We start from the raw sequence: 14,410 nt of genomic DNA, 5'->3' as shown, positions 1-14,410 counted from the left end.
TAAATGGTTAAAGACACTTTAATAATGCACATTAAAGTGATTTTAATGCGCATAATGTGAACCTGACAAATGGTACTAATGATACGGGAAATATATCTTCATCTTTGTGCATGTTCAACAAAAAGCCCTGTAAGCAAAACTATTTAACCCAAAGTATGTTTGACATTGATAACCCACCTCCTTAATAACTTCCAAAACATGATACTGTATCACAGTCAGTTTCTCACTATTATCTGATGACTTTCTATCACAGCTTGAGTCCATTCAGTATGTGTAACACTGCCAGACATACAGCTGATCCACACATTCCAGTTTAGTTTCATCAGTCCATGAAACATAAAACTTCCAAACTCCTAAAGCAGGTCTTGCGGGATCCAAACAGAGGTGCAGCAAAATTTTCAAGGGTACAAAATCCTTGCTTATTTGGTGTTCTTCTTGTAGTCTGCGCTGGTGCTTTTATTCAAGCCTTCAGTCAGGTTTTTGGCTCTTTCTTACAAATGTCTGTCAGAAAAATAGTGTCTATCTTTTACTGTCTGTCCTCCGTTTGACGCTGCCAACCTTGGATCTTGAAACGTCTGGGAAGCCTTTGTTTGAACCATTAACTGTTTATCTCTCTTAGCTCTTGAAACAGCTCCCTTATCTTCGTCATGTTCACTGCACACCTTCAGCATTAGTGGGATCTGTATCTGCAAATGTGTGGTTGGCACAGAGTTCCCAGAAGCGTTATTTGGATTTTAGAACAATATGGTAGCCTTACATAGTAGTGATTGATAACAGCAATAAGAGATGGGAGATATGTGATTGCAGATATAATCAAGTAAGTACAGTTACTTCTAAATTATTATTATTGTAATTATAAAACGCTGGTAGTGCTGCCAGTTTTTACTCCTGTCCTGTAAAGAACTTTCTGCATAAAGTTGCCAAACAAATCAAGTCATTGTGAGCCTCAGTGAAGGACATGTATCTCATAAACAACACATTGACGGCAAAACTGGTGACAGCCACAATAAACTTCTTATGCAAGGTGCGCTTGTGTGTGAGTGTAATGACTCAGGAGTTGCGGTGTGAGGTGAGGTGTGTCAATGTGGAGGATGAGTGATTACAGTGGACAGTAATCCTGCAGAGGGATTAGCAGGTGGTATTAGGAGAAGTGGGGGTGTAGCGCACTGCCAACCTCTGAACCGCCACAATATGGAGCAGCAGCCCGTGGGGGCCTCGCCTCCGTCTGCTTCACCCCAGCAACGCACGTACGCCGGACACTGTAACAGTAACGTTGAGGTGGTTTGAGAGCGAGAACTTTAACCAATGACCTGGTGAATGGGTTGTCATTACAACAACGCGGCAGCTGCTGCTGCTGCTCGTGTTGTTGTAATGACAAAATTCCCACAGGTGAGGTGCTGCTTTTATGTTGATGATAATGCTCTCTTATTGACAAGGCATTGCTGTGACTGTCCAACACGTTTCGAACTATCTTGTATTATCTATTACAGAAGACCTGGCATTTTGAAGTTGAAGATATTTGAAGATATTTTGATCTGTGTGTGAGCCTTTTAACATCTACTCCTAAAGTATTAAGGCCTTCACAAATTCCACTAGTCACAAAATAAAAGCAGTGAGCTTCTTAATTGCAAGAACCTATGATATAAAGTTTGCATGACGCAGTGCTGAATGTTAAATATTTTTCTGAGTACAAGCTAAGCTGCACTAATAAATACACAATCTCTATGATTTCACTGAATTGCTGATGAATTCCAATGATTTTGATGAGGATGAGATGGTGAAAACCCAGTGAGGAAACACAACATGATGCTAAGATTGTTTGAGAGAGTGATTTGACTTTCAGGGAAGACGAGCTGCCAGCTTTTCTTGTCATAACAGGACTGCTTTGTGTGAAAGAAATTACTTTTTGTTTGAGGATACCATTGTATACCGCAGACTGAGCAAGAAAAGTTGCTTCTCATCACTGTAAATTCAGCAGCCTTTGACTTGAGCTGCCTTTCCTGCATCTCCTCAGGTGTGAGGACCAGCAGGGCAGCAACATGCACCGTCCCATCTGGAGTCACTTCAACTTGATGAATGAGTTTACACTGACCTCTGGTGGATGAACGTTAATTAACATGCTGTATGTGCATACGGTTTTGCATTCTTTCATATGAGTACAACGTGTCTATGGTGAATTAAAAACAAACTGAACATACCCAGTAATATGTTTGCACACATTTAAATGCATGTAATAATTCGTTCACTTTAAATTAAAGTACCTTCACACCAGTACTTTAATTTCCAAGAATCGTCTGTTTTATCATGTTTGTCATATTTTTCCTCTTTCAGCCTTTTCATGACTTGGTCATAAGTCTGTTCTAATAGTTAACTGTATATTCATCTGTTATAATAGCACATATGAAAAAGAAAATTAGTAGAAATTAATGACTAGAAATATACGCAGTCTAGAAATCGTCAGCAAGAGGCTTTTGGTAATAATAATCCATCACACCTGTTAAAAGTGGTGCTTTCCTTTGGGCTATTCCAGACGAGGCCGCTAGATGGCAGCTCTGTGCATTTGATGAGTCGATTCTGTCACCAACATAAAACACGAAGTAGAAAAGGTCCATGCTGCCTTCCATGGTATCTGGGAACTTGGAGATTTAGACCGCATTATTAGAAACCCTAATAATTAAAAATTTTGCAAAGTCATTTTATAAAATAGACACCGACTTCACTCCATAATAAAGAGGATGACTCTTTATTTACAGCCAATTATTTGAGTGCCCCGTCTCCTCTCCACTCGCTAACAAGCGGTAAAAGCTTTATATCCAATAAACGTGAACGCAACTCCTGCCAAACCCGGATGTTATGCTTCTGGACAGTTGAAGTCAAGCTATTTTGATATAGTAGAGACATGCAAGATTTAATTCCTTCAAAATTAGTTTGTTTGAAAGTAATAGCCGGGAACCCTTTTCTCATTTAAGCTAACCTAACGCCGTCGTAAATATATCTGAGGAGCTGTGTTTTCGCTGAACGAGCATGAAACGGCTGAATTCTTGACATTTCTTATAAAAGCTGTGGGTTTGGTTGTATCCTCCAGGATGTTCCGAGAGTCGTATCCCTTTGTGGAGGACAGTTTCAGCCGCTTCCCGTCGCAGAGTAACATCTACGGGCTGTGTCAGGCCGGGGAGCAGGAACTGTTAGCGGCCACTCTCAAAGGGAAGGTGGTGTGTTTCAGATACCAGGAGCTGCAGCAGAAAGTCCGACCTGTGGCCAAGGAGGTTCAGTTCACCTACATACCAGGTACACAGAGGAAACCTCAACACTGCACCATCAGCTTAAAGTACACAGAGGACCACCAAAGCCTTGTAAGACCCAGAGGAGGTCAATACACTGATCAGCCACAACATTGCATTCGTGTGGATGTTACTTAGACATGTACCACCCACCTAGACCAGACCAGGCACCTCCACCTCATAGCAATGACACTCCTTGATGGCAGCAGCCATCCCCAGCAGGGATCACACACAAAAATAGTTTAGGAACAACTCAAAAAACATGAAGAACAGCACAAGGTGTTGACCTGGCCTCCAAATTCACTAGATCCCAAACTGATCAAGTATCTGTGGGATGATCCACAGAGGCCCCTCCCCTCAACCCATAGGACCCAAAGGCCCCCACTAACAGGATTGTGTTGCCAGACACCACAGGACACCCTCAGAAGGCCCATGTCCATTCTCTGATGAGTCACAACTGTTTTGGAGGCACAAGGGAGACCTGCAAAATATTAGGAAGGTGGTCATAATGTTATGCCTGGTCATTGTAGTACTGTAGTTGGAAATGACTCCACCTTGAATAGTATTATTGTTGATCTAGTTATAACAAATTATCAGTCATACCAGCCTTTTTAATAGTAATAATAATTTAATATAAAACATAAATCAGTGCATGGTGTCACACACATTTATCTTTTTGTGTCTTTTTGTATCTTGCACTGTTGTTCCCTGCCGCTGTAACACCCTAATTTCCCCACAGTGATAAATAAAGTCCTGTCTTATCTTATGCACATATTTGTACAATGTCCTCGATGGAACACAGCCAAGGGAAAAAGTATATTTTCTCCAGTTTTGTACTTGGGTACAGAGTTTAGGGTCTTCACAGTTTGCTCCAATACTGTGAATCTTGGAAATTATATTATATCTTGACTCCACAACCTTTTATTGCAGTTACATTTAGTTGTTGCTGTGAATTATTAGCCACTTTTAATTCATTATTTCTGAAAATCTGGAAATTTGAGCTTTTGTATGTTGTATTATTATAGATTAGTCAACACAACTGCATAGAATGTAGTTTAAATGATCCTTACCAATACTATTCACATTATAAGAGCATTCACATTAGCAAGCCACTCACAGGGCCACCACTCTGCACTACACAATCATTTTTGCTTTATTACTTTAAATATGTTTTTTTTTTTTCTAATAACATCAGTAAATTTGGCAGCGCGGCAGATTTACTTGTACCATCACACCACAATATTGGGACCTAGATTTTTCTTCAGCAAGGATCCGAGTAAATCATCATCCATTCACACATGCATGGCATCCATGTTCATTGTAAGTGAAAGAAGTATAAAGTAAGGATAAAATATTATGTGAAGTAAGGCATTTACCATTTTCATACCCATCAATTAGTGAGTTATTCTGGTGGCATTTGTCATCCATACATAGTTGTCAAACAGGAGGCAATACCTTGTAATAATGTATATAATTATACATACATGTAAAAAAAAAAAACTTAATTGCCTACAAATATGCGCTGTGCATATAGAAATAAGTAAAGCAAATGAACTATGGTTACTTCCAGTTCCAGTTTTCTGTGGTCATAGTAATTACTAATAACAATAACTTGTTAGTCTAAAAATAAATACGTTCTTCTTCACATTATGCGTTTTTAAAACTGATATGATCAGGTATCATATCTGGCCCCAACAAATTGATTGTTATCATTACTGGCACTAAAATGACATATCAGTTCTCTCCCTGCTTGAACTTTGATTGTAATGTTGTATTTCACCAGGTTTATTTGACTTTTACCCGCTGTTAGTCGTTAACAGCACCATTCCTTCATAGTTTTTAATAAGCTGGTACTATAAAATATGTTTCACACACAGTATGTTGCTGTAAAGATTTAATATAGAATTCTCTGTTCAGTTGATGCAGAGATTGTATCAATTGATGCCTTCAACAAGTCTCCACCCAAAAGAGGTCTGGTGGTGGGCATCACCTTCATAAAGGTATTTTCACATTAAAATTCACATCACGTTGCATATAAATATACATTGAATGTGTATACTTTAGTAACCTGTAAAATATATAAAGACTCATTGTTACTTGTGGCTAATCTCCTGCAGGACTCTGGTGACAAAGCCACTCCATTCCTGAATATCTACTGTGACTATGAGCCCGGCTCAGAGTTTAACCTGGAGTCTATTGCACGTAAGTGAAGCAGTGTCCAGGTGTGTATAGTGTTCGCTCTTACACATGTTCCACATGCTGATGTTGGTTTGTTTCTATGAACAGAGAGCTGCCTGAATCTGGAGTTGCAGTTCACGCCATTCCAGCTCTACCATACAGAGTGAGTTTGCTGCTGTTCTTCCTCACAAAGACAGTTCGAGCATGCTCTATGGTTGCCATGGTAACTAACCTTGCAGCTCAGATTGCAGGGGTGCGTTTTGTTTGCCAGGAGTAACATCATTTGAGACTAGCACACATGCATCGCAATCTGTTCTACTGGATGTGAACTTTGACATGCAGTGTGTCCCACAGCGGTTAAAAAAGCACAAACTCAGTAGCGCATAGATAGGTTAATGTTGTCCCAGTAATGATGAATAAGATTTACATTTAGATATGAAAAAAAACATGTCAAGACATTAAGTAGTACTGTAACACTGGGTACTGTAGCTGACATCAGTAACACACCACAGGCTTGAGTGGTAAACAAAATCTAAAGCTTAAGTGTGGAGACCACAGCTTATCAGTAAATTATAGACAGTGCAGTGCATGCTAGCCTGGCAGACTAAAATGTGGGGTATTCAGAATATAAGTCTGGTAACATACCATTGGGATTCCTTTATGTGGTATGTTTTGAACAGATGCAAAGTAAAACAACAACCCCTGCATGCAACTGGATAGCCCTACAACCAATCAGACACTTTGTTAGAAACAAAATCAACTCTGTGTATGAGGTTTTTGAGGCTATGTTGCGTTTACTCTTCTATCCGTCACTGCATAAAGCCCTCCCAAACAATTTGATTGGCCCAGCAGATCTTTGCCGGAGCATAGTCTGTTCTCAACGGAGCGACTCCAGATCAACTTTCCCCCAGAAATATGTTGTGGATGGGGTACGTTCAGGCCAAATGCATGCAGCAAGATTTGTAGTCTTTCACTGGCTGATTGAACATCTTTAACAATATACTAAGAGAAAACTGGCATCAATGCAGCGAAGAGGCAGTTTCGTTGGCTTAAATGGTGAAGAGTACAGGACCCAGAATAGATAATAAATAAAATGTTATTGCCTACTCCATTTTGTGTATTTATCACTGGGCAGTTTTTGCTTATACCCAGATCTAAGAGGCAGGATATTTATCATCTTCATTAGTGAAGGTTAAATCTGTTAGGGTCAACTCGATGTGATATTTTAGGTTTGGGCTTGTAGGAATGATTTTTTTTTTTGTTGTTACTTAAGGGTTTGGTGGCACATCTTTCAGTTGATCAGACATCAAAGTAGTGTCCAGTTAAGATGAAAGTTGCTTCAGAAAAGCAACTCAGAGTTACAGAACTGAGAAATTTGTTATCTAGGATTGAAAGATTTGTGGATGGGGATCTGTAAACATCCACTAAAGTGACTGATTTCTATGTTGTCATAAAGGTTGTTATAGGAGAGCTGAGAGATGACTATTCATTTGGTTGCAATCTGCAAAGTCACCACTAGATGTCACTAAATCCGCCACTCTGGTCCTTTAAAAGCATAAACAGGTGCTTGATCATCTCCACTCCATGTGGATTGTTTAGTGTGTAATCTTGCTGCAGCATTATAGACCAGTTGAATTTGAAACCGGTTGTATTGTTTAAGAGAGAACTAGAGTTGCAGTCATCTAAACGGCATTTAATTAAATCCATGGATAACGGTTTACAAATTCTGAGAAGAGAAAAGACCTAAATTCTCAGTGATACATATGAAATAAATATTCTCCTAATGTATTATCCTCATAATATATTCTCTATTATACTCTTCTCATTACTTATTGTAATATAGTTTTACATATTACCTTTATAACACACTGCTTCTGCTGTTATGTTTAATAACTGTCATCGTGACATTTTTATGTTCAGTTGCTGCACTGAGTCATTACGAGTTACTGCTGCAGAGACTCAATGTTCCACCGAGGGATCAATAACTTTTGATCCATTTCTGTAGCAGGATTCACGAATGGATTTGAGTGTCTTTAAAGCTGGAACATTGTCTCTGAGAACCTTCAGTGCAGATGGTATCAGACTGAACATGTGATTGTGTCTGGATGGTAAATGTCAGCAGACTTTCTCCCTCTGTCAGAGTGCAGTGTGGTGAAGGAGGCAGCGAGACGGTGTTTCTGCTCAGTGGTCATGACCAGAGGATTCACCTGTACAAGGAGGTCAGGTCAAACAATGGATCAACTGTTGCCTTTTCCTTATCTGAATTATATTATATTATGTACTGAATGTGTTTGTGATGATATCTACACTATGTACTTGTTTGTAGCTATATTTATTCTCCCCTCAGCACCTCATCTTTATTTTAAATTACTTTAATGGCTTGGGTTAGTCTGTCTTAAAACTCTAATTAAGTGCCCATATGAACATACTGACCTTTAAAAGACCTCCACTCATCCAGCAGGAGCTCAGAGTACAGTCGCTGCTGTATTGGATGGAGCCAGTTGAAATGCTTTGATTGGGTGATTGTTTTTTAGGCCTCTCCAAATAGTAAGAGGCCCAAATACTAAGGATATTATGTACAGCATCTCATGTAGCTGAGAACACCTAAGGACACGTGAGTGAGTACCATGGTGCCACCATGACACGACTCCAGACAAGATGAAGAGAATGGATGGGCAGATAAAATCTTAATGTGTTTTTAATGAAAGTGATAAGGACAAATTCTTCAATTCTCTCTCTTTAAAAATACATTAATAAGTGCCTTGAGATAACAGAAGGCTTCAGCCTTTTTGATAAACCAAACCAAGTGGACATCTTCCAGAGTTACAGCTTTTTATTATAATATTCATTCTTTGTGTTTCTGAACCTCTATAGCAGCTCAGCGGGGAAACGCTTTCGGTTTAAACACAGAGGGAATTTTGGACTTAAGAGACTGTAACTTTGGATTCTGCTCACTCAAACTACTGAAGCCTCGTGTTAGCAGTTAACCAGGACTGTAGAGTTTGTTTAGCATTGCTCCTACTGGAAGCACATCACAAAGGGATCTTGTAATGTCCAGTATGAACAGGAGGTATGATCACAGTAAGTACATGCTGGTGCATTGTGGGTATCTGATCATTATTATTATTAAGACAGACTTGGAAAACTGTCAGCATGGTGTGTCCTTTAAATATGTTTGTTCATCAATGTCTTTATGAAATTATTTGCTTTGTAAAATTAATCCAACATCATGGTTGCCTTATTTTTAAATGAAGATGCAGAATGGAGATTTAACACAAAAGAAATACATAGAATAATGTTACTTGTGCATCTTGTAATAGATATCGTACATGTGAAGCAGCTTATAAATATTGTGTTTTCTCTTATCACATGAGCTTCGTCAGCAGATTTAGTTTACCCTGCTGTTATATAACTTAAAGGACTCGTCTTATTACAACAAGAATCATTGTTCTGTTTAATAGAAGACTGGTTGATTAAATTAAAGGTACAAGATGGATTCTGTGGTAATAGGTTTTGGATATCAGTTGGAGAAATGTACTTTTATTCATCTTGCAAATCTCAGAGCGTCATTCATCCTGATTCTCGTCCCTGCAACAGAACGCCTCTCTCCACCAGTTTGAAGAGCAGCCAGTGGAGAAGCTCTTCCCTGAACTGCAAGAACTTCCCAGCAAGTGAGCTATTCTGAGTCCCGTTAGCTCTGCATGATGTGTAACTGTGTATGTGGCTGTTGTTTTGATTTTGTGAGGTGAGGGATCAGTGACCTGGGTGTTGCTCTTTCTTTCTGTGTGCTAGTCAGACTCGTGATTTTCCTGAGTAATCGAGTTGCCTTTATTCTCACATTTCAAAGCACTATTCTTTTTATATTCAGCAACAAAGTTTTGTTACGTTGGCAGCAGTATGCATACTCGGGTCAGTTAAAGTATAGTCGACACATTTTGAGTTCAATGTATGGATGATCCATAACCCCCTGTGTTTGTGTTTCCTTTCCCTCCATGCAGTGTGTTATGGTTGGATATGATGAGTATACCCGGGGGCCGGCGACTCTCTGCGTTTGGCTGTCAGAATGGATGTGTAGGACTCTCTCTGGTCAACCAGACTGGACCAGGTAAAGGAATCCAAACATGGGATAATGTCCCACTGAGATGAAGAGAGATTCAGTTTTGTCACATGATTATTTGATGATTCATTTTCATCATTCATTTATTCATTCATTAATTTTCTGTAATCACTTGTCCTCTGGAGGGTCGCGGGGGGCTGGAGCCTATCCCAGCTGTCACTGGGCGAGACACGGGGTACACCCTGGACAGGTCGCTAGTCTATTGCAGGGCTAACGCAGAGAGACAGACAACCATTCACACTCACATGCACACCTACAGCCAATTTAGAATCACCAATGTAATTAACGAGCATGTCTTTGGATGGTGGGAGGAAGCCGGAGTATCCAGAGAGAACCCACACAGACACAGGGAGAACATGCACCACTGCGCTGCCCTCATTTTCATCAGATCTGAAGTATTATTGAGAAATACAGAAGCTCCTCTACCTCCCTCAGAGGGTCCTGAACCTACCTGGGTCTTTGGCCAGGTAATTTATTTGTGGTTTTGAAAGGGCCCATTCAACTGTTTTAATTTCCTGTGTCTAATAGGACCTCTGCTCAGGTTGAAAGTGGTCAGAACTACAGTGGGAATGACTAACCAGACAGAATATCAAATAAGAAATAATTATAAAGACGCCGTTTATCCTGCTCTAATTCAGGAGCAACAAAGCTAAGAGCACAGTACCAAATGGGCTGTTGCTGTAGTCACAACAAATTATTTAGACTGTAATTACATGGAGCCGTGTCGGAATTACTGCATTTGTAATTTCGAGATGGAGGTATTAGATTTTCTCTGTGATACCATATCTTCCTTTTGAACTGACAAAGCAGGGGGAATGGCGCAAACCTCCGTATGATCACTAATTTAATATGTCCAGACAATTTATAAAGAAACACTGTATCTGGTTCTATTTGTAACTGGACTTTTATAAATGCAAACAAATGGTCAACAGGGATGCCACATGTGTCTGAAGTTGTCAAGCCACTTGCTATAGGCCTGTAACATGGCAAACATTCGTCAGTAAGGGAGCATGAACATTACTGGGACCTTGAAACTGAAGGAAGCAGCTACATGGAATCTTGTCATCATTCACTTTATGATGTCCACCTGCATTACATCACATGTACATCGATCAGGCATGACCACTGACAGGTGAAGGAAATAACATCTCGATCCTCTTGCGACACTGTTGTGCTGGGACCTTGCATTCGTGTGGATGTTACTTAGACATGTACCACCCGCCTAGACCAGACCAGGCACCCCCACCCCATAGCAATGACACTCCTTGATGGCAGCAGCCATCCCCAGCAGGATGCAGCCTGACACAGACACACACACAAGAACGGGTTAGGAACAACTAAAAAAAACATGAAGAACAGCACAAGGTGTTGACCTGGCCTCCAAATTCACTAGATCCCATACTGATCAAGTATCTGTGGGATGATCCACAGAGGCCCCTCCCCTCAACCCATAGGGCCCAAAGGCCCCCACTAACAACATTCTGTTGCCAGACTCCACAGGAGACCTTCAGAAGGCTCATGTCCATTCTCTGATGAATCAGAAAGATGAGGCACAAGAGAGACCTATACAACATTAGGAAGGTGGTCTTAATGTTATGCCTGATCAGTGTATGTAGTTGCTTTAAGTTGTATGCCTTGTGTGCAGCTCATATTTGGAGTCATTATGTTTTTTCAAATTGTCTGTCTGGCCCATTCTTGTAAACGTGATCTCATTAATGCCTGGAGTGAACATCTCACGGATGAACTGATTCAGTTTTCTGCTCAGAGTTCACTGTGACCTCACAAAACTTGTTTTTGGCCTTAATTACATGTAACTTAATGTCTAACAGGATAAAATGTCCAAGAAATCACCAAAATGTCAAAAGTCAGCTTTACTGTGAAGTCATTGTTCTGCAAAAACATTTTATTAAATTCTTCTCTGCATACAGTCATGAATGCAAAATGAAATTTGACTGGCTGACAGAGGCCTACGGCCGCAAGTGGGTAATTAACTGACAACAGAACTGTAGGAGTGTTTCAGTGTGTTTTAAGGCTGTTGTGTGTTTTATTCAGAGGTTATGCAGAGCTGGCGGGTCCAGTTCGACAGCCCAATCTCTACAGTGCTGCTGTTCCCGCTGAGATGCCAAACTGAGCCCATCCAGGCAAGCGGAGAAAAGAGTATGTCACCATTCTGTTGTAACTTTTCACTCTGCCTTTAGTGAACCTGCAGTGAACCTCAGCCTCTCTTCTCTGTTCCAGATGTGGAAATGGAAGGCTACAACCTCCTGGTAGCCAGTACTATAGAGATGGCAGTTGTCTACAGGTCGGAGCAAGAATACCTCATAAACAATTCAGAAAATGCATTTTAATTTTGTGCAGTTTCACTTAGAATTGCTCATTGTTGTTTTTAAACTAAAGCAGATGATGTGTCTCTGTGTTTGCTCAGAGACGTCCAGGAGCGGGGTTTGTCTTGCGCCGCGTGTCTTACAGAGAGTGACCAATGGGATGCAGTGCTGTGTGCTCTGGTCATTGACCTGGATTTTGACGGACAGAAGGAGGTGCTGTTAGGAACATACGGACAGGTCAGACCACCTCTTTACTGATGGATGGATGATGTGCCTGTGTTTTTTAATCTCAGCAAAACTTTAGAAAGACATCTAAACCAACAATGTGTTAGTCCATTTCTCAATACTTTCCATCTTCCTCCGCCTGTCTAAAATAAAAGCTTAGTGTTTCCAGAACAGCTGCAAACTGTAGTCGTTAATAGCATTGATTAACATTATAAATGTGTCCATTCATTGCTCTAGTGTGTCCAGCAGCAGAGGTTATGAGATTGAATAAACTAAACTAAACTAAACTAAACTAATCAGTACAAGTGTGTGGCTTATTTGCGTGTTTCAATGGTTGTTGGGCAACAATAAAGCTCTATAAATGGGCTACACGCTATTATAACAGTACACACCGATGAGCCACAACATTAAAACCACTGACAGGAGGCTTAAAGAACATTGACCATCTTGTGACAATTCAATGTTGTTCTGGTGCCAAACACCACAGGACACCCTCAGAAGGTCCATGTCCATTCTCTGATGAGTCACATCTGTTTTTGAGGCACAAGGTAGACCTACACAATATTAGGAAGGTGGTCATAATGTTATGCCTGACTGGTGTAAATTGACTGTAGCTTTTGGTCTAGAACAGTACAGAGTATGTACAGATCAAGTGAGAATGATGGTTACTGATGGAATACGACAATTGGTGTCTTTTATTCTTGTTATACAGATGCCTGAACTATGTGATGACATCTTGAGGATAATAATATTGTCTGCCTCTCTGTCCTTCAGGAACTTCTTTGTTACAAATTCCAGCCAAAAAGCAGCAGACGAGACGGACAGTTTCAGCTGCAGTGGAGGCGGAGCTTCAAGAGCCCTTTACTGTCTGTCATTTATTTAGACTTAACTGGAGATGGTTTGAGAGATCTGGCTGTCCTCACACTGAAAGGACTGCATGTCTTACAGGTATGTAGCAGTTATCAGTGTGACAGCGATAAGTGATTGTAATCACAGCTCTTTGTGTGCCTTGAAGTTTTTAAAACTTAGTTATTTTATGTTTATTTTGTAGTTGTTTTCATTCATATATCTTACTTATGTTTGATTATGTATATTTTCCAGTTAAAGATCTCAATTTCAGTAATGAAAAAATACACATGTAATGTGTTTATATATATATGTATATATATATATATAACTGCTCTGATCTTTAAATTTAACAGTTCAAAATCTCAAAATATTCAGATTTAGCAGCTTACTCCTTGATTGGTGTCTCTTTGCTGTTGGTCTACATATTAGGATACAATATATAGATGCTCATCTGCTAAACTCACTCTAATCTTGAGAAGTGCATTGGACTGAGACACAGGTAATTGGCTCTATAGATTACCAGCTGAAAAAGGATGAAAAAAAAAAAAAACAAACGTGATTTTATTGGCTCTTTACCTTATTTTTGGAAATGCTAATATTATCATGATTTTCCCTTAAACAGTATCTCATTGAATGCATTAGGTCAGCGTTGTTACCCTCACACATCTAGAACCAGTACAGCACAGCACAACACAACTGCTATCTTACACACTGTGTATCTCGTTTGCTTTGGTGTTGTTTTATACCTCTCTTATCTTTTTTAGCATAGCCTTACCAGCACTGCTGAGTTGGTCCTTGAGCGTCTCTCCCAGAGGGTGTCAGCGTTGACAGCCAACACTGAGCTGGAGGCAGCCAAAGCTCTAAACACTGAGAAGAGCAGTGCTCCTGCTCATGAACAGGAGTCTACCACATTGACACCATCAAATTAACAAAACTGTTAGACTTTATTTACTTGGGTAAGTGCCAGTGGCTCAGAGTTAAGTGTTTGTTTTAATTAAAGGTGCGACGTGAAGGATTTCTCAGGTATTTATATTCTTGATGAGTTAAATGTGCTGATGATGACAGACACCAGTTAGAAAATCAAACATAGCCTACATTAACCGTACAAAAGAGTCACTATGCCTTGTGTTGTTATGCTGAATGTAATTCATAGTTCAAAAAAGGTGCAAGTTGGCTGAATAAACCAATTAAACTGGAGTTACTGTATGTGATAGTTATAGACTGAAGTGATGATAGTGTACAATAATTTACAGAAAGGTAATAAATTCCTTCACTGTTTTTTGGATATTTCCTTTTGTCCATGTGTACTTTTTCCTCCATATATTCATTCATTCATTCATCTTCTATACCCGCTTAGTTCTGTTAAGGGTCGCGGGGGTCTGCTGGAGCCTATCCCAGCTGTCATCGGGCGAGAGGCAGGGGTACACCCTGGACAG

General features: G+C 40.0%; 1 protein-coding gene across 1 annotated transcript; it reads left to right on the top strand.

The window, feature by feature from the left end:
• Positions 1-2,763: 2,763 nt before the first annotated feature.
• kptn (kaptin (actin binding protein)) lies at positions 2,764-14,263 on the top strand. Its single transcript, XM_084565088.1, has 12 exons — positions 2,764-3,288; positions 5,199-5,281; positions 5,399-5,483; positions 5,568-5,622; positions 7,600-7,678; positions 9,057-9,130; positions 9,458-9,564; positions 11,629-11,733; positions 11,815-11,878; positions 12,002-12,137; positions 12,900-13,073; positions 13,739-14,263. Exons 1-12 carry the CDS (start codon positions 3,087-3,089, stop codon positions 13,901-13,903), a joined length of 1,329 nt encoding a protein of 442 aa, XP_084421214.1. The 5' UTR covers positions 2,764-3,086; the 3' UTR covers positions 13,904-14,263.
• The last annotated feature ends 147 nt before the right edge of the window (positions 14,264-14,410 follow it).

Source organism: Chelon labrosus (assembly GCF_963514085.1).
Source record: "Chelon labrosus genome assembly, chromosome: 17".
Classification (NCBI taxonomy): Eukaryota; Metazoa; Chordata; class Actinopteri; order Mugiliformes; family Mugilidae; genus Chelon; species Chelon labrosus.
This window is presented reverse-complemented; position numbering and strand designations above follow the sequence as displayed.